Source organism: Rhinolophus sinicus, chromosome 17 (assembly GCF_057876585.1).
Source record: "Rhinolophus sinicus isolate RSI-liver-muscle chromosome 17, RSI-T2T, whole genome shotgun sequence".
Lineage (NCBI taxonomy): Eukaryota > Metazoa > Chordata > Mammalia > Chiroptera > Rhinolophidae > Rhinolophus > Rhinolophus sinicus.
Genome location: NC_142517.1, coordinates 60,772,933 through 60,798,022, shown reverse-complemented (window position 1 = coordinate 60,798,022; position 25,090 = coordinate 60,772,933). Strand labels below are relative to the sequence as shown.

Below are 25,090 nucleotides of genomic sequence, written 5' to 3'. Positions count from 1 at the left end.
TCCTCGGAAAAGCCCGAGTGGGGTTTCTGCCTCGGTGAGGAGCGCAGTGCCCGATTCTCTGTGCTTCCAGTTACTGTCCCCAGTTCCTGAGGCTTACAGTGATGATAGTTTAGACCATCTTCTTAGGGGTTGAGAACTGAAGTGCCTAGAGGAGCCAGTCCATTAGCATGAACGATAGAAACGGGCCAGGTGTAGATGGTGAGTGGGGACTCTTGGGGAGCGGTAGGGGATGGTGGCGCTGTGGCAAACTGGAGAGCGGTGGTGCCTCCTCTCGGGGAGAGTGGCCTCTCAGCACCAGCCGACTGATGCCATGTGGGACTGAATTCTCGTTTCAGAGAGGATTCAGATAGGCATTTTCTTTGTGAAATGGCCTTATTTTAAAACGTTGAAACTAATTCAATGACAAGACATTGTGTCGGTCAAGCAAAGTCCATGCGTACGATGAGTTTGGCCTGCTGGCCTCCAGTTTGCAACTTCGGATTCTGGTTCAAACTGTGTCTTACAGATGAGGAAACAGATCCAGAGAAGGTAAGCCTCTGACCCAAGGTTACCGCCTGGGGCCGGTGACTCTTACCTGGCAGCTTCTGCTTCTTGGTGTGGACTTGGGACCAGGCGTTTTCTGTGCTGGGGCAGGCCCACCAGAGGACAGTAGACCTGGGTGGACATGACAGTGTGTTGCCTCGTGCCACTTTGCTGCTAATGGTTTTTACTATTTTTTTTGGTGAGTTGCTGGGGCTCTGATGCCCCAAGTGGGTGGGATGGCTGGGGGAATTCAGGAGGCTTTTGCAGGTAACAGCAATGCATCGGGAGAAGTGGAGGTTGGGGAGCATTTAGGCTGCCCCCTGAGGACTTCAAGCTGCCATCCTCCCAGACCCACGCCTGTGCGCATCCCACTCTGTCCCCCAGACACTGACTTCCCTTTCCCATGGACACTACACACACAGGCACACACGCACACGCCACACCCAGCTCCCTCGGTGTTACCTTGGCATCATCGCCCCATCCCCACTTGTCCTCTGGAATTCCTCAGCTCGGAACGGCCCCTCCCGTCTGCCTGCTGCCCTCAGCGCACGAGTTTCATGGTACAACATTGGACCGCGGCTGGTGGCTTCAAGCCTGACTACTCCCAATCCATTCTCCTCGTTACTCCTCGATAAATCTTCCCAAGCACAAGCTTTGACCTTGGCGTATTTCTGCTCAAGGTGGCTTTCCATTGCCCATTGGATCAAGTAACAACTCCTTGACTTGGCATTTCAGGCTCCAGAGCGATAGGGCCTTGCTGCCATAGTCATCGGGCCGGCCTGGGTGTGGATCCCAGCTCAGCCGCTGACTGGCTACGCCACCTGGGCCATTTTCTTGACTTCTCTGCAGGCTCTGGCTTTCACTTCTCTGTACCAGGAGGGCTTTACATAGAATTGTTGCAAGAAGTAAAACCATGGATGCAAAGCATTCAGCCTGCACATGCTGAGCAAAGGTATTATTCAAGTCCCTCCAGGCTCTGGCCCCAGGAGGGCCTGTCCGTAGCCTTCACGCCAGCCACTGTGAACTGCGTGGGCCTCTGTGCCTGGGCCTCTGTTTTCCCCTTCTCCAGCCCCCCTCCTTCTCGGTGTTGTGGGTCTACTTTCTGCTGTAGGTTTGTGTGCCCTTGTCTTGGCTACCGTCCTCCATGCGTGCTCTTTGAGGGCAGGGCCTGGGTTTGCCTCGTCCTGTACCACTCTGGTACAAGAGGAATCAGGAAATGTTTGGGGTGGTGGTGGATGAATATTATCCTCAATGGAACAGCTGTCTGGGCTTGGGCTCTACCATCATTCGTCAATTGGTAAGGTATGTTTATAGTAGTTTCAGGAATATTTATTGAGTCCTACTGTCTTTAGGGGATTCAGTAGTGAAAGAAACAGACAGAGTCTAGGCCTTCACGGATCCTGCAGTGAAATGGGGAAATGGGCTGGTAGGTGTGCAAAGGATGGTGGTAGGGCAGGTTCAGGGCTGTGACGGGGCGAACACAGGTTGTGACAGGCAGGTGTAGGGCTGTGACAGGGCAAGCACAGGCTGTGGTAGAGCGGGTGTAGGGCTGTGACAGGCAGGTGTAGGGCTGTGACAGGGCGAGCACAGGCTGTGCTAGAGCGGGTGTAGGGCTGTGACAGGCAGGTGTAGGGCTGTGACAGGGTGAGCACAGGCTGTGCTAGAGCGGGTGTAGGGCTGTGACAGGGCGAGCACAAGCTGTGGTAGAGCGGGTGTAGGGCTGTGACAGGCAGGTGGGGGCTGTGGTTGGGCAGGTACCGGGTGATACTGGTACAGATTGCAGGGGCAACCAACATAGTTCTAGGCTCCGGAGGGCTTCCTGGAAGAAGTGTTTCACCTAAGACCAGAAAGATGAGTAGGACCTTAAATCAGGTAGATGGTTTATTGTGATGGAACTGCTTTAAGTCTTCGTCTTTTTGTTGTTGTTGTTTTAAAGCCTCGCTTCATTTTCCTTCACTCACAAGCTCTGACAGAAACGCTTTCTGAGAACCAGGTTTTGTGAAGTGAGCTGTAACCACAGCGATGCTAACTGTTTTGGGTTGCAAAGGATTGGGACAAGGGTTGCTGATTGTATTCAAATTTTAAGCAACATCCCCCCAACAGCTGTGGCTAGAGAAGCAAAGTTTCTCTTTTCTTTAAGAGCTGGGTGGGAGATTATTCTTTGTGATTCGGAAAGGATAATGATATACTTGCCTGGTGTCGGTGTGGGGATTCAGCTGCTCCCCGATTCTGCTTTTGTTGGTCGCTTGCTTGTTTTGTGGCTTCAGCTGTGTGCGTACAGGGACAGGAAAGCTAGAAGCAGGAAATGGTGGGGGCATTTCTCTGACCCTCTTGCTGGTTCTCCTTGGGTCAGGAAGAAAGACGTGGCCGTACATAGGAGGTAGCAGCTGCAGAGGGAGCAGGGGCATTTTTGCATTAAGAGGAGACGCAGGGATCTGGAACTATGTGCAAGTCGGGAAACTGGACACCAGAGAGAGGAGCCCACAGAAGCAGATAAGGGTCTCTTTGTAGATCCTGTACAAAGGGAATGTACAAAAAAGCAAGTGATTAAGAATCATTGTTATGAAATGACCAGAAAAATTATGAATTATACTTACATGTTGCTTTGGAAAGAGCTACTTTTGGGCCCAATGCTTATGTCTGCTTTATTATTATTATTAATTTTAAAAAATATTAGAAAACTACTAATTTCTTGTTCACCACGTCTAACATTTAGGACCCATAGTCCAAGGGATCTACTGCCACCTGGTGGCAGAGTACACCGCCTGTGGGATTTGGAGTTCATGGGGGTACACATCGATTGGAAATCGATCCTGCAGCCAAAATATGAAATCAGAGACTATTCGAGTTGTTAGAGATCTTAAAGGTTACTCAGTTTGCTTCTAATGAAATACAACACTTTTCTATAGAATCCCTCACTTGAATACCTGTAATGACAGGGAGCTTATGATCTTACCTCATAGACTATTCTGTTGTCATTCCTTCTTATTAGTTAGGATGCTTCTTTTTAAATTTATTTTTAATTAAAAATCACTTGTATTTATTTATGCTGGTATCTACCCCTGGAAAAACCCAAAATAAGTTTACTCCACCATCTGAATAATAATATTCAGTATTCAAGTGTTATAAGGAACCTGTCTGTCTCTCCATAATCTTCTTATCTCGAGGTTAAACAGTCTCAGTTCCTTCACTCATTGTTCTTAAGTTGTGCTTCTCAGACTCCCCAAAGGCATTTCTTGCCTCTAGTTGAATTCTCCTTTGCCAGTGTCCCTGCCTTATTGTGCTGCCAGCATTGGATCCCACACAATGCTACAGATGTGACCAAACAGCTTAGTGACACCGGTACTTGTAGGCTATCTGGGCACGAAGCTTCTAATACCCTCTGTGTAGTCTGAAGTCGCTTTTTGTCGTCTTTCCACAATGCCGACCCCTCTTAGTCTGTGGTCATGGGAGCCCAAGAATTTGTGCCCGGAATAGTTTTGAACTTTTTGTAAAAGCTAAAAGTAAGACTTTTAAAAGAAAGCTGAATTTGGGGAATGTAACTAATAATGTTGTGAAGATTTTGTAGGGTATCCGATGGGCACTTGTCTCATTTGGCAGACCAATTTAGGGATGGAGTAGATGCCTGATCACTGCACTGTACACCTGAAGCTGAACAATAATGAATGTCGACTATAATTATATATATGTATATGTACAAGCAGCGGAGTACAGCATTAGGAATAGACAGTGGAAATGTAATAACTGTGTGCGATGTCAGAGGGATAGTGGATCGGGCGAGGGAGTTGGTCACTGTGTGAGGGATATAAATGATAAATGTCTAACTATTACATTGTTTTGTGCACCTCAAACTAATAAAAAATGTTTTTGTAAAAAAGAAAGCTGACTCATACAAGTTTAACACAACACATTCTGAATCTCAGATGTTGCAGGCAAAGCCGAAGCCCTTTTTGATTTCATCCCAACTTAGTTTCTCCCTGGAGGTAAATCCTGGTATCAGTTATTAGGGACCCTTCTAGGCTTTTCTGTGCATTTATATGTATAACTACATATCTGTAGAAATTGGTAAATTTCTGTGTGTGTGCATATGTCAGAGGTTAACATATGCTTTTCATATCATTTGGCAACTTTTTCTTCATGCAGGGACATGTCTTGAAAATCTTCTGTATAGTATTTCTCATTGTGGATAATCCATAATTGTCTTAGCAATTCTTCTATTGTTGTTTCTGTTTTTTACTTTTATTTTTTTACCCTTATAAGCAGTGAACATTTGTGAACAAGCGTGGACGTACACAAGTGTTTCTCTAGAGTGATACAAAGGGGTGCAGTTGCTCCGTGAATAATATGTACATTTTTATTTTAAAATGTGGATCTCAGAGATAAAATTTGCCCTAGTGTTGAAATCTGCTGAAATAAATTCACGTATCGACTTTGGGCATCTATCATAGTGGTGAGCTCACTGTGCCACTTTTGTATCACCTGCCCATACTATAAGCATATTTTTCATCTTGTCATCCTAGGAAGTAATTTTTAAAAAAGGTCTAACACAACAGTCAAGGGAGAGCTTTGTGGCCACCACCAGAGACCCCCACCCCACCTAAAGCTCACTGCATTCCCCTGATAAACACTCTTTGGGCCCTGCAGCTTATGGGCAGCAATTCCACCCAACTATGCTCTTACCCTGTTCATTTTTCATTATATTATCTACAAGACTACCATGGAGGACATTTGTCAAAGGTTTAGCAGAAATCCAGACATGCACTTTATGACATTCTCCTGACCACCCACTCTAGCCTGTCATAAAGGGAAATGAGAATGGTCCATATTGCTCCAGGGCAAGTGTCATTTACAATAGATCCCGTGCCACTTTAATGAGCAATGTTTTCATGTACCTCCATGTTAAGAGTGCAATCAACCTCAAAGATATCGGGAAAACAATAAGCTATCTCTGTACCCAAATAGTCCTTCTTTCCTATATGTCGCTAAACTAGTTGGTGTTCCAGGGAGACTGTATCTGTTGGTAGAGACACAGCTGCCTTAGTGACAAGCTCAGTGCCGATGGTTAATACTTCCAGTGTTACTTAGGCTAATTTGTCTTCCCCAATACAATATATGGAGGTGTATTCGGATAGATACATCCACAGGCCTATGCACACGTACAAGGTGTGATCACAAAATACAGTGAATGTTTAAATTAAAAAAAATTATAGGAAAAGATACATTACCATTAATCCCCCTTAAAATACTCCCCCTCGCTTCAAACACACTTATTCTGTCATTCTTGCCACTTTCTGAAGCAGTTCTAGAAGTCTTCTTCCATGAGTGTCTTTACTTACAGTGTCATGGCTGCCTCGATGTCCTGAATCGATTCAAAATGTTTACCTTTCATGGTCATTTTGACTTTGGGGAAGAGCCAGACGTCGCACGGTGCCAGATCCAGTGAATAAGGTAGATGAGGACACACTATGATGTTTTTAATTGGCAGAAATTGCCATAGCAGAAGTGATGTGTCACAGGGAGCCTTTCTGTTGTGGTCACAAAATACGGTGAATGCTGCTGCCGAGTGCCATCCAACAGAAAGGCTGGGATCTTCAATACAGGAAGCGGTACATTGATCCTTAGTAACAGTGTGTGACAAGTTTCAACTTGTCAGTCGGGTTTGAGGTGCAGTCAGTCAGATGTGAGGTATAGGTGAGAGAAGGTCTGTTTTAAAGTGTGCCGTCCTCCATCATCCTCCATCATAACAACGCTCCGTGTCACACATCGCTTCTGGTATGGCAATTTCTGTCAAATAAAAACATTACAGTGCGTCCTCATCCACCTTTTTCACTGGATCTGGCACCGTGTGACTTCTGGCTCTTCCCCAAAGTCAAAATGATTCAGGACATCAAGGCAGCCACGACAGCGCAACTAAAGACACTCATGAAAGAGGACTTCCAGAACTGCTTCAGAAAGTGGCAAGAACGATGGAATAAGTGTGTTTGAAGCGAGGGGGAGTATTTTGATGGGGATTAATGGCAATGTGTCTTTTACTGTAATACATTTTTAAAAATTTAAACATTCACCGTATTGTTTGATCACACCTCATATAAATACATCGATACACAGCCTTCTGCACATGTTTTCTCTGTTTAGTACTCATGGTGAAAGGACATTCTCCAAGTCACAGGTTTTACTAGATTACTCTGCATTATCCAAAAGAAGGATAGAAATGTTGGGGCAGATAATTTCCAACTTACTTTTATCTAGCTTTGAAATTTGTTATACGAGGTCTGACAGTCAAGTTCGTGAACTTGTTGCAACGATGTTGCTAACCTGTTTTGATATCAGAGGGATTATTCTCTATGAATTTGTACCAACTGGACAAACAGTTAACCAAGTTTACTATTTGGAAGTGCTGAAAAGGCTGCATGAAAATGTTAGACGACCTGAACTTTTCACCAGTTCTTGGCTCTTGCATCACAACAATGCACCAGCTCACACGGCACTGTCTGTGAGGGAGTTTTTAGCCAGGAAACAAATAACTGTATTGGAACGCCCTCCCTACTCACCTGATCTGGCCCTCCAATGACTTCTTTCTTAACCTGAAGATAAAGGAAATATTGAAAGGAAGACATTTTGATGACATTTAGGTCATCAAGGGTAATACGACGACAGCTTTGATGGCCATTCCAGAAAAAGAGTTCCAAAATTGCTTTGAAGGGTGGACTAGGCTCTTGTGTTGGTGCATAGCTTCCCAAGAGGAGTGCTTCTAAGGTGAGCATAGTGATATTCAGCAATGAGGGGTGTAGCACTTTTTCTAGGATGAGTTTGTGAACTTAATTGTCCGACGTCGTATATGCTGAACCACAGATGATCCTGAAAGTGGTAGTGAAGGTGGGACCAGAGTCCTGGGGTGAGTCATGGAGGATGGAGGCAGTGTGACTCTTTGCAAATCCCCCTCCAGGATGGACAGCTGTGCAGTCACGTTGCTGCAACAGCACAGGCTGGCCATGCTCCGGCCCCTCCACTCCCCAGGCTGGGGTTCGGGAGCATCATTGCTCTTCTGGGGGTGGCCAGGCTCAGACTTTTTATTGAGGAAAAGATCCTATGTTGCTTCATTTTTAGGGCAACCAGGATGGAAAACATAACCTCAAGTATCTATGATGTAATCTCCAAGGGAATAGTTGCTTCAGTTTTTACTTACTATAAGTAGAAATTCTGTTTCCTTTTTTCCCTTCAGTGAGTCTGAGCTATCAAAGGCTTCTGGCAAAGGTACAGCCAACTAGATTGTCTCTAAAATCCCACAGCCAGCTTTATTTGGCAGGTGAGTGGTGGTGGTGCTCGTTTGGCTATAGAAGAGAAAAGTAGAAGGAACAACAAATATTCCTTTAACTCCGGATGTTTCTTTTTTTCCTTTTTCCTTTAAGCTAATAAACAAAACAAACATAAAACACAGTGAGAAATTCAAAAGGGAAGAAATGGCACAAAATGAGTAAATCCCTATAGGAGCTGTGGACAGAAATCATAGTTTGTGCATTGTTTATCGTCTGGTGAAGACAGTTTGCAGACAGCGTGGATGCAATGAACTGACCAGTGTTTCTCATGAAAGCATTAGATAGACCACCCTTGTGAAGAAGAATCCAGTTTTAGTTTGTCATAGGTCATGCACGGCTATGTTTATCTTTCACATGCGGGGCTGGTAAACAGAATCTGAGATTCAAGGCTTCTGTTACTTGGTTCAAGTTAAACAGACCCATTCTGGGCAAACCTGTATTCCCGTCTGAGAGCCACACCTGCCCTGGTACCTGGCGACCTCACGCCTTGATCTTTTGTCTTGAGTTACTGTGAGAAGACAGAAAGTTTCCTCTTCAGACTGTGAGTTCCTGGAGAGCAGCCTGGGTATGTCCCTCAGGTACTTCCAGGCACAGTCCAGGGTGTGCCCCAGAGTAGGCACCTGGGAAGTGCTTGTTAAAGGAATGAAAGCGGCCCTTCATCTCTTCCTTGTTTATTCATTCAACACGTATTTACTGAGTGCATTCTCTGTGCCACGTAGTAGGTACAAGGTAATGAAGCAGAGCTGGTTGAGGAGACAGACATTTAGGCAATTAGAATATAATATGATACTGAGGGAGTACGGGGTGTGATGGGTGCAGATGCAGGGACAGTCAGCCCAGCTGGGTGGCTCAGGGAAGGCTTCCTAGGGACTCAGAATTAGCAGAGATAGTCAGATGAAGGCAGGCTGGGTACAGGCTTCCAAAGCATGGGAAAAGCATATGCTGTGGTCCGAAGGGAAGCGCTGGCTTAGCGTGGAGGGTGAAGGCTGAACACACAATAATAATGATAATGATAAATCAACACATCTATAGCACTTAAGCACTATTACTAGCATTGTCTTTTTACAGATAGGAAAATGGAGGCCACGAGGTTAAACAACTTGATCAGTGTCGCACTGCTAGTGAGTGGTAACATTGGCATATGAAGTCTTGGTGGTGATAAAGCATTCAGTCCTCTGTGGAGGGCACTGACCCCTGCCACACTGTTGGATGTGGGTAGGACCTAGTGGTCGCTGTCCGCGAGGACAGAGAATGTCTGTCTAGTAAAGACTGGCAGGGATACCCTGGCCGTGGAGTCTGCCTCCATCAGGCAGATGCTGAGACTTACCCTGGTCTCAGTGGGTGGTTTTGTTGTGTCTTGTTCCTCTGTGGCCACACTGCAGAGGACAGTGTCCCCAGCCTCCTAAGGAGAATGGGCTTAGGGCGACAAAGAACAGGGAAGCTGTGGATGACCAAACTGCATTCTCTACGGTGGACTTCCCTCCCTGTTGTGAGCGCCTGGAAGGGCAGTTGCCACATTTCAGTCTCTTCCTGAAAGTCAAGGGGACATTAACCCCTCGGCAGGGCCCTAAGTCCCTGCGTGGTACTCGTAACATGAGTGGGGAACAAAGTCCCGGCACACAGGTTCAGATAGAGTGAGTAACACAGCTTTATTTGGGCGCCAATGTCCCTCTAGAGGCCAGTGCCCTGGTAAGCACAGAGGGTTATACAGAATAGAATAGAATTTAATAACGAACCAAGTTCCAGAGTCAATTGAGGTGGAGAAGGTCCCTGGTCTGGGAGAGACGCCTGGGCCCACGACGGGTCTGAGGCAGGCTGGTCTTGTAAGGAAGAGCTTCCGTATTGTGGCTTGGAGCCCGCAGAGCACTCTGTGGGATTGTCAAGGTGAACGTCCAGCGGGAACGTTCTGGAGTGTCTCGCTCAGAGCCTCACAGAGGGTCCTTAGCTGGAGTGCCCAGTCAGACCACTCATAGCCTTGCTCTGGAGTTCTGCTTTTATCCTTTCTGCCTTGCACTTCTTTACTTTTTAGGTGAGAACCAGAAGTTGTTTTGGTGAACGTGTTTATCACTCAATTTTGTTATGCTCAGTTTCACACAAAAACGTGTTTTTTTATTTCACTCTTATCAGTCTCACACATGTGCGCCGTAGTCCTCTCCCTACCAGTAAACCACTTGGTTTGCAAACCTTAATCCAACATATATAATACATTTTATGTGCTCTATACTGTCCCTGAATGGGGAGGAGAAGAAAGTAAAGTGGTTTAGAGACCCTGCCCAGATGCTGGACAACCTCTCCTGGTGCTAGGCCCTTGTGTGTGGTTGTCGGGCTAAGGTTGTGAGGGGTAGCTGAGGCAGAAGAATATTTTGGGTGATTGCCAACTTGGTCCCTGGAGAATGGGCCTGACAACAGGTGGAGGTGTTGGTTCTGCTTTGTCTCCTCTCAGTTTAGAAAGAAGTCATTCCTCCCAAGTCATCAGCGCCCACAAGGCTTGTGCAGCCCCTCCTGGTGACAGGTCCTGGTACCTGGGCCTTGTCCCCTGCCTTCCAAGTTCCCATCCTTCCCCCATGGCTTCCCCGCGACCACGTCCTCCAGAACCCCCCCCCCCCCCAAGGCAGACGTGTGTGGAGGGGTGTCCTCAGCAGTCTCCTCACTGCTGCTGTCCCTTGCTCAGGAAAAGCACAGGAACTGCACTTTGGTGTTTGGAAAAATTAATGGTTTCAAGATGAGCTCCGCACACTTCTTAGCACGTCTGTCTCTCTCTCAGCAGCTGAAAGAAAAGAAGCATTCGTAGACAATTACTCCCCAAGGGAGCTGAAGGACTGGCTTTGTTTATTGAGTGTTTTTAGTTACAACACGTGAAGTTCTGAGATTTTTTTGGCTTTGGGTTTTTTGGTTTTGCTTTTTTCTGTTTTTGATTGCGGGGATAGGAAAGATGAGTGAATTTCCAAGTAGTGGGACACTTGGACATTTCAAAATTATAAAAGACATGTTGTTACTTGCGCACGATTGCTGACTCCTTGGCATAAGGAACTCGTAAGACCTGACAGATGGAACCCAGGCTCTGGGCTTACCTCAGGCCTGCATTGTACCCAGGTGTTCCGTCTTCCATCTGCAGCTGTTTGAGCCACATCTCCACCTGTTGGGGCCTCCTTCCCCTTCCTCCAGTTCTCCATGCCTTCGTGTTCTCTTCTGATAGACACAGCACTTCAGGACACAGTCACAATCAGCTGCCACCATCTTTCACCCTCAGCCAGCTCCTGCCAACATCAGCTCCCTCCAGTGAATAGAGATGGCAGATTTGAAAGTATTAGTATTAGTGAGTCAGAGTACAAGGAAGGGCAGAGATGGCAGGCTTCACAGCCTGTGTGTTACGGCTCTTCCCGCTGTGTCTTGGCAGCCGTCACTGATGGACAGTGCAGCTCTTTTCTGGTCTGTCCTGCCTGTGGTCTCAAAATCACCCCCCTCCCCATAATCTCAAAGATGTTTATTCATGTGAAAGGAAAGATAGTAACTTTATTTAACACCAAGCTCTGGACAATCATTGCCCTTGGTGAGAACAAGAACTCGAGATGAAACATAGTTGCCATTTCTGACCAAAGTTCCTGCAGGTGTCTAAATGGCCCATGAGGGAATGGTCTGTGAAGAGTTGGGTTTTACTGAATGCTTATTCAGTTCACGGAGCACTCATAGGAATCTTATTGTTGTGGAGCCAAGTGGGGGGACACCAGTGGGCAGGTATGCTCAGTCCGGGGCGTGGGTTATTATGATCTTACATTCCAGCTCCTATGAGTGGGAGGAGGAGAGGGGAACACACTGTTCTAGCTCCGAGGGAGCGCCCATTTTTCAGAAAGGTCTGAACTGCTAATTCAGTCCGTTTGAATATTGACGTGCTTTGAAAATTACCAAAGTAATGAATGCGTATGATAAAAAAATTATAGCAACATAAAATTTTATAAAGTACAATTCTCTAATCGCCTTGCCCTATCCCCCAGGGAAAACCACTGTCAAAGTTTGGTGTACATCCTACCAGAACTCCTTTTCTATGCACGTTGAAATATATACTTATAGTGTGTATGGATGTGTGTGTGTGTGTGTGTGTGTGTAATTTTTTTTCTACAAAAAATGGGATAATACAAATTATTTCAAATTATTTTACAAATAGTTTTCTCCCACCCAACAGTGTATCATGGGCATCATTTCATGTCACTGCATAGAAAACTTCTTTTTTAATGGTCTCATAGTATAACACAGATTGTAGCACAACTGTACCATAATGAATCTTACTGGTCTCTTCTTTTTGGACGTTCGGGTTATCTCCAGTTTGGGGCTGTTACAGAATACACTGCAGTGCAGGAGGGGAGAGTCTTAGAAGTAGAATTGCTGGGTTGAAGGCTACGCACTTGGGAAATGTTGATAGGTACTGCCAAATTGATTTCTGAAAATGTTATATCAATTTACTCCTCTGCAAGATCATATATGTGTGCGTGTGTGTATATATATCTATATATCTATATGTACATACATACATACATGTATATTTTATATATTGCAAATCTGATAGGTAAAATGTAGCATGCTTTTATGCTTTGATTTGCAGTTCCATGATCATTATTAGTAAGGGTTAACATTTTTTTATTTTTATTAATCATTTGTATTTCCTCTTCTGTGAATTGTCAGTTCATATTCTTGATTAATTTTAATACTGGGTTGCTTAACTTTTTCTTAATGTTTTTTAAGGAGCTCTTTGTAAATTAGAGATACTAAATCTTTGTATGATATATTGTTGCAATGTGGCAAATATTTGTCTCCTAGAGTATCTTTTAACATTGTTCATGTTTTTGTAATTTTATCTATTCTTTTTTTTTCCTGGAAAGACTTAAAAAAACCCCACAATATAACAATTCACATTGTTCAAAAATTAATACAATATAAAAACGTCTTTATAAGATCCTTATTTGTCTGTTTGCTCCTCTCCCCACAGGTAACCATCAGTGTTAGTTTCTTGTGAATCTAAGAGTTTTGTTTTTTGCAAATATAAACAAATCTGAATCCATATTTATTTCACCCCTTTCTTGTCAAAAGCAAGTGAGTACTAACTGTGTTATCCTATGCCTTACACTTTTAACCCAACAATAGGTCTGGAATATCTTCTCATATCAATTTACAGAAAGCTGCCCCATCTTTTTTTAACAGCTGCATAGTACCTCACTGTGTGAGTACGCCATACATAGTTCAGTGGGCTTCAGAATTTTTTGCGCATGTATACCCTAAAAGAATATTGAAAACTATATATTCCCCTCACACATTTAAGTTGACATTTAACATTTTTGTTACTATAAGTTTAAATGGTTGCAAATAATACATTTTCTAGCATGTCATATATAGTATATGGGCTTTAAACACATTTTCTTTCAAACCTCGGAACTGTAAATTAGTGAATTGGAAAAGACAGCTCTCGTTGTCAAAGCAGGCAGCCAAATCACACATATTTACTTCCTGTTAGAGCAAGTCTGAGTTCTTTTTAATTCAGGCAAGCATGTTAATTAGATAGCCCTCCTGTGACTGACCCTGAACCTGTGGCAACCCTGTCTTCAGAATTCTGGTTCTAAGATAGGTAGACAAATAGATACCTACCTATCGGAGACTAGCCATGCTTTCATCTTCTACCATGTTTCCCCAAAAATAAGATCTAGTCGGACCATCAGCTCTAATGTGTCTTTTGGAGCAAAAATTAATATAAGATCCGGTCTTATTCTAATGTAATATAAGACCGGGTCTAATGTAATAATATAATATAATATAATGTAATGTAATGTAATGTAATGTAATGTAATGTAATGTAATGTAATGTAATGTAATATAATACCGGGTATAACATAATATAATATAATATAATATAATATAATATAATATAATATAATATAATATGACCAGGTCTAACATAATATAATATACCAGGTATAATATAACATAATATAATATAATATAATATAATATAATATAATATAATATAATATAATATAATACCAGGTATAATATAACATAATATAATATAATATAATACAATACCGGGTATAATATAATATAATACCAGGTTTTATATTAATTTTTGCTCCACAAGACGCATTAGGTCTTTACAGTCCGGCGAGGTCTTATTTTCGGGGAAACACGGTAGATGAGATAAGGTAAAATCCTTTTCAGTAATTCCTTGGTGACCTCATCCAGTCTTGTGGCTTTAACTGCCCCTCATTCACCAAGGACTCCCTGTTTCATTTCTCTATTACGCTGTCACAAGCCACCCCCCATCCCAGTGGCTTAGAACAACAGCTTATTATTTCTTGTGATTGTGAGGGTTGACCAGGTAGTTCTTCTGTTTCATGTGGTTTGTGCCAGGTGCTGGGATGGCTGGAAGCTCCAAAGTGGCCTCACTCACGTGGCTGGCACTCGGTGTGGGTGGGTGTGGGACTTGCTGGGGTTCTCACTGTGGGTCCTCAGTTCTCCTTTCCATGACCTTTCCATGTGGACTTTCTATGTGGCTCGGGCTTCTCCCTCCAGGAACAGTTTTATTTATTCTTGACTTCATCATCTTCAAATGTAGTTCTAAAAGTTAGGTGATCCAGTCCAACGGTCAAAATTCAAAAGGTGAAAAAAGATATACAGTGAAAAGTATTTCTTTCACTGCTGTTGTCCAGCCCCTATTCTTCTTAGTTGATTTGTATATCCTTCCAGAGAGTAAAGAAAAAAGCAAAAAAACATATATATGAGCCAATATGTTGAGCTTTGTGTCTTGCTTAGGAAAACCTTCCTGCCCTAACACTATAACATCTTTTTTCTTGAAGTTGTACAGTTTTTTCAGTGTTTTTTTTTGTTTTGTTTTGTTTTGTTTTTTACACATGGCTATCTTTAGGCTTTCCTGTGTGTCTGCTGCAAGACCAGAATTGATGGAGTTTTAGGGCAGCCGAATCATTGGAGTTTCCCATCTCCTCAGTTCTAGGGTCGTCCACATGGTTCACGTGGGCAGAGTCAAAGGATTTTTCCATATTGACTTCCAAGCTGTGTTAGTGCAGAGGGAGGAAGCCAGATGAGGTGGGCAGCAGGGCAAGTAAGATCTAGGACTCTGGCCCTGCCCGAAGGGGAGGCAGAGCAGCTGAGGATTTGGAGTCCTGACTTGTCCCTGACTCAGGACTTCCCAAGGGCCACTTGACTTAGAGCTGTCCTCAGGGGCAGAGCTGATGCTAGTTTTTTTTTTTTTACTGGTTTATCTGTCCACTTAGGTCCAGTGAATTGAGCATTTTAACCTGATGTGAGCTTGTTTTCTATTGTAGGAGAATGCACTTACTTTATTAAGCACCTGCTATGTATCAGGTAGAGTGCTTAGCATTTGATATGTTATTCTGTTTCCTTATGAAGGTTGTTCAAGTTTTATAAGATCAGCCTTATCTTCATCCAAAAGATGAAGAAACTGAGATTTAGGGATGTTAAGTGGTTTGCCTCAAGTCACTCAGTTAGCTAGGAAAAGATTTGGAATCTGAACCCAGTTGGTCTGTTTCCAAAGCTCACACCCTTTCCCAACAGCTAGAAGGCTTCAAATTAACAGTATAAACAGATTACAGAGATATTCTTTATACAATTTACAGAGTCAGTTATTTTTAAGAACCATAAGCAGAATCCATTTGCTGCAAAGTAAAATGTTCATGGTAACTGATACTTTTCTTTTTGAAATGAAGAGCCAAGGAAGAGATGATTCAAATTGGCTGGTACGTGTGTGAGGTCAGGGCATTCAGGAGAGTCAGTGTTCTGATGGGATAGCGCGTTGCCCTGTGGGACGTACACAGATGATACATTGTCCAAAAAAAGAAGTGGACTATAGAGAAAATGTTTAGTTCTAAATAAATGCTAACCAAAATGTATTCGTATTTCTTCAATGGTGCAGTGGGCTCCTTTTGATCCGGGGGAACTTCACATTTGCCTGCTGTCACTGGGCAGATGTGCTGGCTGTGGGGGAACTATTTGGAAAAGATCTTGGAGGAGATGGAGTGGGCCTGGGAAGAAGCGAGGAGAAGGGAGAGACTTCTCCATAGCGGGACTCCCAGGTGCTGGGTGAGGTAAGAAGTTTCATCTGGGGTGACTGACAACTTAAGGTTTCCTGATTCTACGTTGGTGGAACTGTGGGAATTGAGAGACGAGAGGAACAGTTAAGAGAAAAAAACCAAACCTCGGGGAGGGGGTGAACCCCTGAGGCTTGAGGGGTTCTTATATCATCGAGTCACACCACCTTTGATGGCTAAAGAAGCTGTTCCTTGTGGAGGGAGGATGGAGGTGCCGCCTTACTGGCGGTGAGGGAAACATAGCAGGCCATAACGAGCCTCGTGGGTCGGGTTCTGAGCTAGTCTCCCCAACTACTTATTAACTGGTTTTCCTTCAGGAAGTACTTTATAATTTGGGTGTGCTGGAGAAGGCAACCTACCAGGTGGCCGTGATCTGTGGAGGCGATGGTAGGTCAGGGGAGCGAGGGAGGGAGGAGGAAGAGGCAGCAGCTCCTGTGAGTGGCCTTCCTCAGGCCGGCCTGTCAGGCACAGGCCTGTGCAGTCATGGACCCCTCCTTCTTGTCCCCAGTACCTCCCCAGCACTGCTTGTACCCAAGGCCTCGACTTCTACTCTCCGTCCTTTGACCTAAGGCAATGTCCTTCACCAAAATGTAAATATTTCCCGAGGGCCTAAACATTAACCTCTCATCATGAAAACCTTAGAGGGGATGAGATGATTATAATACTTTTCATGGGTCCAGGATGGGTGAGCTTTGCAAAGGCAGAGAAAGGGGGGGAAGGTCTGCCTCTTGGGGTATGGGGAGGCGTGTTGGGGTGGTTGGAGCTTCGGAACAATGTCGGGGTTCTGTGACTGGTGGGGGAACTATAAATTCTTGGGGAGGGGTCCCAGAGGGATTATGGTTCCGCATTTAACAATTTGGTTTACAGCCCAGTGAGGTGAATGGCTGCGTGAAGTCTTCCCACGGCCAAGGGAGAGTTAAAGATTTGAGCAGAGGTCAGGGGTCAGCAAGGATGAAAGTGACACAAAAGCCAGGGAAGGCAGGCTAATTAGCATCCGCCTTTCCCTCCTGCTGCCTGACCTGGTATTTGAGGTGACATTTAAAGCCATTGTACAGATGTGTGCGGTGGAGCCACGGTGGAATGAATGCTTTCTGGAGCCTGTGGAGAGTGAGGCTGATTTTTCAGTTCCTGGCGGCAGCTTCTCAGCCCCTCTCTGCGGGGCCCTCTAGTGGGCCTAGGGGGAGGCGGGACTCCCTTTACTTTCCAGGAGACTCTCCTCTAATTCAGGACTCAGGATTCCCCACCCTGCGCCCCTCCCTCCCCCTCGCTCTTAGGGTGTGTGGGTGAGACGGGTGCACAGTAGGATCCAACCAAAATAGTTAAATGATTTAAGCCATTGCCGTGTGTAAAAGAGGAGCGCAGGGACAGAAGCGGGTGGATCAGTGTTTCAGAATCATCTGGGGAGTTTGTTAAAAATGCAGGCCTCTGGGAGTGAGGCCTAGTTATCTGCATGGATAACCCACCCTCTGAGGTGATTCTGCTGCCCATTAAACTTTGAGAACGTCTGAGATCGAGAATGCATGAGGTTAGCTGGGAAAAGGCCTCTTGGGAGCGGTGGACTTGAATTTCAGCGTGATAGGTGATATTTGTTTTAGGTGCTGTCCTCAGGTGTGGACCTAAGGCTCCTGTTCACCTGGGGACACCGGGCTCTCCTAGGCGAGACTGGCAGGTGTCCATCCTATCCCGTGGAGGGTGTTGCCGTGAATGTGTTGCCATAGGCTTCACTTCACCACTTGGGAGCTAATCGCCAAGGGGACAGAAGCAGTGTGGGAGGCGGCTGAGGATGGTGTCTGCTGGAGTGTTTGATTCATGTGGCAAGGGAAGCACAGCTCGCAGGGCAAAATGGCAGCCTGGTGGAGCCCATTTCCTGGGGTGGGGCGGGGGGACAACACCCTTTCAGCGGGCAGTGTTCACTGCGGCACAGAGACACTAGCCACTGTGCCTCCTCCTGGGGGGCCTGTACTTGTTCGAGCGCCCCATGTGTCCGAGGAGCCGCCGGTGCTGCTGCAGAAGCAGTGGTCATTGTCGTCCCGGGAGATGAGTGGGAAAGATGTGGGACTTGATTGGTTCTCTCCTCCCTCCATGCTGCTTGCCTTCTGCTCCACACGCTGGTGCTGGCTTCATCTGATCGGGAACACAGTGTTTTCATGTCGGGGTGGGTGGAGAGAGGGGGAAAGAGCAGTGCCAAGTTAAGAGGAAGGAACAGCGAAGAGAAGGGAGCACATCTCTGTTGTGACATTGAGTAACCGCTGCTCATCCCGAGGGGCACTGGCCTCTGGGATGGAAGGGCTGCTGCGGGCCAGGGGACTCTGTGTCTCCCTGGAGAGCAAGTCCCTGCAGCCATCTGGGTGGGCTGGGCGAACCCTGCTGACCGCAGTGCTGGCTTTGACCGTGATGAAGGAGGGAGCCACCGCGGAAGCATTGTTTAAGACAAAACAACAACACAAATGTAATAAAGCTCTTTCCTGGCCAATATCCCATCCTTTCTAATTGCACTGCAGCTTAATGGCAACTCTGACAGTCTCTTGGAACATTTTATTCAACTTCTGGAAAGGCTACATTTAAAGTAAAGCTTATGAGGCATTGTGGGAGTTGGAGAAATGAGCAGTGGTAGGCTGGGGAGCGCCGAGGGGCCCAGCTTGATGGGTTGAAGCCAATCTTTAGTAAAACTCCTGGCTGAATGGGTTCATCCTGGGCCAGACTCAACAGTATGCTTATGTTCTTAGGTTCACAGTTTAAGGGGGAAGTGATTGCACCCATACTTTTCTTTATCATCTTGATTCTCTTTCTCTCTTTGAACAGGAAGCGTTGTGGAATGTTTTGCCCTTGAGTACCAGAAGGATGGGAACAGGGCCAGCTTCTTGCTCGGGGCCCAAGAACCGGAAGTGGCATAGTAGTGTTAGCACCATCAGAGCACTCTAGCTCGTGCTGTGTCACTGGGCCTTTAGTCTCCCAGTCAGACACTCTTCCCATCATCCATCTCTGTCTAGGTCTCCTGCATGGTGGGAGCCATGGGTGTACCCGTCCCATTTCAGATTTCTCCTGAGTTGTGTTAGAGAAAGTTGGGTTGAAGATGCTGTGTCTTGGCAGCCACAGCCAGGGGCCAAAGCAAAAGCAAAAGGCTGTTACTAAGTGGCCCCATGCAGGCTGACTACTCAGCCTGTGCCCAGGGCATGTCAGCGCTGCCCTGAAGATCCTGCCCTCCTGTGAGGGTTTCCATCTCTCCGTGAAAGATGGCACAGCTCCTCAGAGAACAATCCAGAGCCCCAGAAACTTTCTCTGGGAGGAGACAGATGGCACATATTTCTTTCTCAGCCCAGCCACCTGCGAGGCGTTTGACCATAAGCAAGTTATTTAACCCCTGGGAACCTGGGTTTTCTCTTCGGTACAGGGGGGAAGTGATCCCCACCCTGCAGACCTCGCATGGCTGTTGAGAGGCCCAAAGTTGATAAGGGATGTGAAAATACTATGTGAGCTAAAAAGTGCTCGGTACACCTGAGTGATGGATGGTGTTACTCATGAAGGAAGGGGGAGGGTCTGTATGAATCAGTGCACTTCTCTCTGGAGAGAGAGGAGGAGGGGTTTGCATTCTTGTGTTAACTACATACATGCTGGAGTCTTGTCCATTTAAGGTTATCACAAAATAATACACAAATCCTGAAGGCAGCTTTTGGGCAATGGTGTCTGCTCACTGCCAGTGTTGTCCCTTAAGGAGGAGCCACGATACAGTGAGGGTGGTGCTGGGGCAAGGCAGGGTGGTGGGGACCGGCCCTGCTGCTTTCTCCCTCTCCGCTCTCTGGCATGCCTGGTCCCCAGGCTGGGTCCTGTCAGAATCTGCAGCCTGTCGCACCTTGGAGGTCTTGCCCCCGGGAAGAGCTGACACTGAGAGGGGTCTGCTTCTGCCAGCTCCCCAGTGAAGATCAGGAGGCCCGGATGCCAGCGTGTCTATGAGGACAGTGAGAAGATGTTGCTGGCATGGTCTAGGCTGCAACAAAAACTGGGATGAATGTGTCCATGGCCGCTGGGTAGTTTTTAGGCTTGGAGTACAAGGTTGTCCCAGACCTGGGGTCCCCTTGGGTTTCATTTCTGTGAGCAGGACTCCCAGTCACTAGGGCACAGCCTGACCATGTGGGTGGCAGTGCACTGTGAAATGGGTCCCCAGCAGGGCAGGGTCGTGGTGCCCTGTCATCCTTCTGTAGGCCCAGGGCAGTGTCCAGGGGCAGGGGACTCCACACCCTTCCTTTCTTAGCGATGAAATGCAACCCTGTTTTCATGCATACCCAGACTCAGTTGCCTGCTCCTTGGTTCAGTGAGTAAGTACTTAAACATTTGCCACATCCAAGACACTCTACGAGGACACAACAGTGATTCCGCAGGAGATCCCAGCGTCATGGAGTTTATGGTCAAGTAAGGGAGTGGAGTCCTGCGTGAAGGAGAAAGTGAAATGCAGTATATAGTGGGGAACACCAGGGGAGGCTGCTTGGCTTTTGGGGCATTTGAGTTAGACATGAGAAAATTCATGAGGATTTGGCCGTGGTGAAGTCGGGGCGTAAGGAGGACATGCTATTGGCAGGAATAGCGGAGCAAAGGCATGGAGGTGGGAACCCATGGAATGTGTGGACACGTGGGAACCAGAATCTGGCAAGAGGGATGGGGGCGGGCGGGGAAGGGACAATGGCCACTAGAGCCCTGCCTACCAAGAGCGGCACCAGAAAGGCTGTATCCTTCCTTTCCTTGGAGACTCATGATAGCTCTGGGAGGCAAACGCGGTTCTCTCCAGTTTATAGGGAAGGAAGCTGGGGCTTAGGGAGTTGAAGTAACTTGATCAAAGCCAGGCAACTATTAAGTGACAGCAGGATTTGAACCCATGACTGTGCGACTCCTGAGCCGATGCCGTGCCCGCTGTAACAGAGGATCCATGAAAGGACGTGGGGAGAAATTGTCTGAGGCCTTTTTCTGATCCCTGGGGCCTAGCAGTCTTGGGCAGGGTGTGCCTGTGGTCCCTGCAGAGCGAGGGAGTGAGGCTGGGGGTCTTTGGCGCTAGCCTTGGAGTCCAGGACGGTTGAGCTCCTGGCTTCCCACCCCCATCCCATTGGGGAGCCACTGGCCTGTGGCGTGGGAGGCAGGGGAAGCCAGGATGGCAGGAAAACCTGGAATGAAATGGAAGACTTGGCCTTGCCTGTGGCTTTTCATTCCCAAGACCACCTCTAACCTAATCCCTTTGTGATAAGCCTTCCCTGCCTCCCCTCCCCACCTCTCTGACCTCCCCTTGGGCCCCTGCAGGCTCGGTCTGCGTTCTGCTCTTGTTCCTTTGTTGCTGTGAAACGGGCTCCAGCACAGTCAGCCTGTGTGGGAGGACTGGCGGTTGTCTTCGCAGGCAGGCGTTTGCTTAGAGCAGGCTGCGCGTGAGCCCAGCGTCAAGAAATTCCGGCCTCCTCAAGTCAGAGACGGTGGAACTACGTTCTGCTGAGGGGACTGGCTGTGAAGGATGAGTTCAGGGGGGGATGACGGACCGCTTCTGGGACCAGTGGTATCTCTGGTATCTCCGCTTGCTCCGGCTGCTGGATCGAGGTATTCCTGAGTGTGTGTGTGTGTGTGTGTGTGTGTGTGTGTGTGTGTGTGAGGGAGCGAGACAGGAAGATATGCACACACAGACAGAAAGAAACAGAGACGAACAGAGAAAGGCACAGCAGAGAGGGACACAGATCAAGAAGGGAGAGAAGTCGGAATGAAGCAGAGGCGAGGAGCCAACCCCTGGGAAGTAAAGAAAGGCTGTCTTTCTGGGGACAGTTGCGACCCAGCTGGGAATCAGGAGCATGGGGCCATTTGGGGAACATCTGTACATCAAGGTCTCGTTACTTGGTCAGTCCTGCAGTCAAAGACAAGTTACGCCCTGTCCTGCAGGGCTGTCAAGAGAATGCTCTGAGAAGCAGTGCAACAAGGAGAATGGTCCCTGCAGCAAGAGGCTCACATCTCAGCTCTGCCACTCACCAGCTCTGTGACCTCAGGCTGATTTACGTGACCTTTCTGAGCTTGTCTCCCCCTCTGTAAATGGGCATGGTGAGACCTATATGCTACGGTTGTTGTGGAATTATTATGTAATTCATACCTGTAAAACATATAGCATAGTATCTGGTGCACAGTAGGTGCTTTGTAGGTGTTCTTTTCCTCCTTCTGTGCCTCTCAGCACTGTGGAGCTGTGTGGTACCTGTCCTAAGAACAGCTCCCTTTGTGGCTTATCTGTAGGTAGAGTCGGTACAGAGTTCACATTTAGTGGAAAGGGAAGAGAAGGTTTGTTTTATTCCTCAGGTTAGTTTGACCTTAATACATTCCACAATCCAATATTGATGGGACTTAAATCTCCTGTTAATGTGATGCAAATCTAGACATTGCATTGTAAGGAAAAGCCACTGTGAACTGGGTTAAGCATTTGATTTAAAAAAAATGTTTAGTGTTGTTTTTAAAAGCTTTGGCTCCTTTAAGAGGTTTTGATGAGAATGAGATCAAACCCCGATGGAAAAGATGGCGCTGGGGAAGCCCTTATACACACCCCCGTGTGTGTGCATCTCCACTGGGAACAGTCTTAGGTGTGCCAGGAGGTCAGTACCAGGTGGAAGCAGAGAGCTGCACAGAGCAGGTGAACCAGGGCTCTTATCAAGGAGAAATCAAAGATGGAGGAAACCAAACCAGCAGATGCAAAAAGCAGTGTCTCACTAGCACTGAGAAACAGGCCAGTGGGAGCCCAGACTTGAGATGAGATGAGATGAGATGAGATGAGATGAGATGAGAGTGTTAGGGAGAGAGCCAGCACTTCTTACTGGTGGAGGTGGTAGCCTGGGGAAGGGGAAGGGGAAGGCGACCACAGGTGTGAGCCCCGCCAAGGTATGTGACCTCACGCAAGTGACTTAGCCTGTCTGTGCCTCCCTTCATCAGAAAAGGGGATGGTGATGATGACAGGAGCAGCAGTGCAGAGGGCTGCTGTCGGGGCTAAGTGTAATACTTATTAGATTGGTGCAGAAGTTTAAGGGCAGTATTTGCAAGGGTTTTTAACCTTGCAAACCGCAATTACGTTTGTGCCCACCTAATATTATCTCAGTACCTGGCGTGAAGCAAGTGTTCCTTAAATGTTAGTTTTCATTACCAAGACAGCTGATTCTCACTCTCTTACGGACATCTTAGGAAAGACAGGAACAGGTGGTATGTACCAACCAGGAGCTGAGAAAAGGCCAGTTGAGAATTGTTAGAGGCTTAGAGACAATGTATACTTCTGTGAATTAAAACAAGATTCAAACTCACTAACATGCCGCTAATGATAAGAAGAAATGAGATGTTAATGTCTAAGCTGTACCACTAATAATTGTTTTATTTTTTACAAAATGCTGAAATCCATGAGTTGCAAACCTAGGTTTAAGTTTTGGCTCCCTTACTTCCTGAGTGCCCTTGGATAAAGGATTGACCCTCAGTTTGTTAATCGAAAAAAATGGGACCTCTAATAATAACACTACCTATATTATAGAATTTTGGGGGATATTTATTGTGTTAGTGCATGTAAAACTGTCAGGCATTCTTAGAAGTGTCAGGTTAATGAATGTATAGATCAGTGGATTAACCCGTTCCTTTGGGTAGCAAAAGTTGGTTGCTAGAATTGTGTGGGTTTTTTATGCATGTTTTGTCATCATGTATGGCTCTAATTGGAAAGTTTATGGTCTTTTATACACAGTGTCTTGTTTGTTTGTTTATTTGTTTTAAATGAGGCTTTAGATGAGCAGCTTCTTACTGTGTAGGACAACTTATTTCCAGGCTTTTGGGGTGTTGGGTATATTACCCAGTTCTTGTTATTGGGTGTCCCGGTGTTACATATGTACACCTGTGCACACCCACATCCATGTTGAAGCAGAATGTTTGGACGTGGCAACTTCCCTCTAGTAACTAATGGTAGCTCACAGTGTATGGACAATGGCATGCTAGACTGAGCTGGCTCACGGTTGCTGCTCAATACATATTTGTTGAATGGGTGGATGCATGATGCCCCCCTCCTTGTGGCCGGTGAACACGATTCTCTTAGATCTCTCTTTAGTGTAACAGAATTTAGCTCCCTTCATCTGTTTAGGATGTTGTGTTATTTCACCCCGACAGTGCCATGCCTCCTGTCATCTTGAAAGTAACAGGCCTCAAGAAAGAGAGGAGGGAATAAGAAATGAGAAGAAGTGGGAAATGATGAGTTTAGCCCAGGAAACTGAAATAATCAACAAGCTGTGTGCCAGCCTGAGTCATTCTCTTGGCTGTGACGGGGGATAAATGAATCTGTGATTTGACACACCTAGGAAGAGGAGGAAACGTTAGAACACATTATAGGGCAGAAATAAACTTGACAAAGGGATGACAGTGTGTGCTTGGTGATTGCACACTGGTCTTTTATCTCCCCCATCATTGTTTATTACAGGTCCGGATTTAAAAAAAAAAAAAAGAGGGATTGTTTTCTAGAGCTGTACCTAACTGTACGTAAGGATTTATAGGATAATTAACTGCCAGCTTGCTGGACATGATTATTTTGATGATTTATTTCATTAATAGCAGATGATGTTTCTACAGTATTTGTTGCTGAGTGTTTGTCACTCTGCTGATTGTGTTCTGTGCTTCCAGACAGGCGGTGCCTAAGGAGATGGTTCCCGTGTGGGAACCGTCCATCGAAAGAAAGGCGCTCATACAGATGGGAAGCATGGGTGGTACATGAGAGAAGTGACATTGCTTTTTGTTGTTGAGTTTTGGCACATCCCCGGGGACCTGACAAGTAAAGTGGGGGTTTATATTCCTTTGTTTACGTGTGTGTGTGTGTGTGTGTGTGTGTGTGTGTGTGTTTGTAGTGAAGGGAGAAGGGTGAATGCTCTTTAATCATAGAGCGTCAGGCAGGGTTTCCCAGTGTCTGGGGACGAGCATCACCAGTATGTGAATGATCCTTAGGTGACTTACAGGGGGTTCTCCTGCTGGCCCCCGCCTGGCACGGTCTGAAGGACACCATTTTCTGCCTGGTGTCCACTTCTGCGGCACTGCCCGCCCCCCTGCCCCCATCCCACCCAGCGCAGGCTCTCCTTAGCCCCACCGACCCCTCAGGTCCTCCCTCATTTTCACCTGTAGCCTCCCTTT

General features: G+C 46.3%; 1 protein-coding gene across 23 annotated transcripts in view; it reads left to right on the top strand.

The window, feature by feature from the left end:
- Window positions 1-25,090, top strand: part of KALRN (kalirin RhoGEF kinase) — a 622,455-nt gene that overhangs the window by 41,587 nt on the left and 555,778 nt on the right. For 3 of the 23 annotated variants that reach the window (XM_074330713.2, XM_074330709.2, XM_019738969.3), the window contains exon 1: window positions 21,331-21,517. The exons of 17 other annotated variants lie outside the window; for them this stretch is intronic. In XM_074330713.2, coding sequence (XP_074186814.1) covers window positions 21,451-21,517 — 67 coding nt within the window. In that variant the 5' untranslated portion in view covers window positions 21,331-21,450. Of the gene's footprint in view, window positions 1-21,325; window positions 21,518-25,090 lie in introns of those variants that run through there. 3 more of the 23 variants (XM_019738950.3, XM_019738948.3, XM_088794253.1) reach the window with 2 other exon arrangements.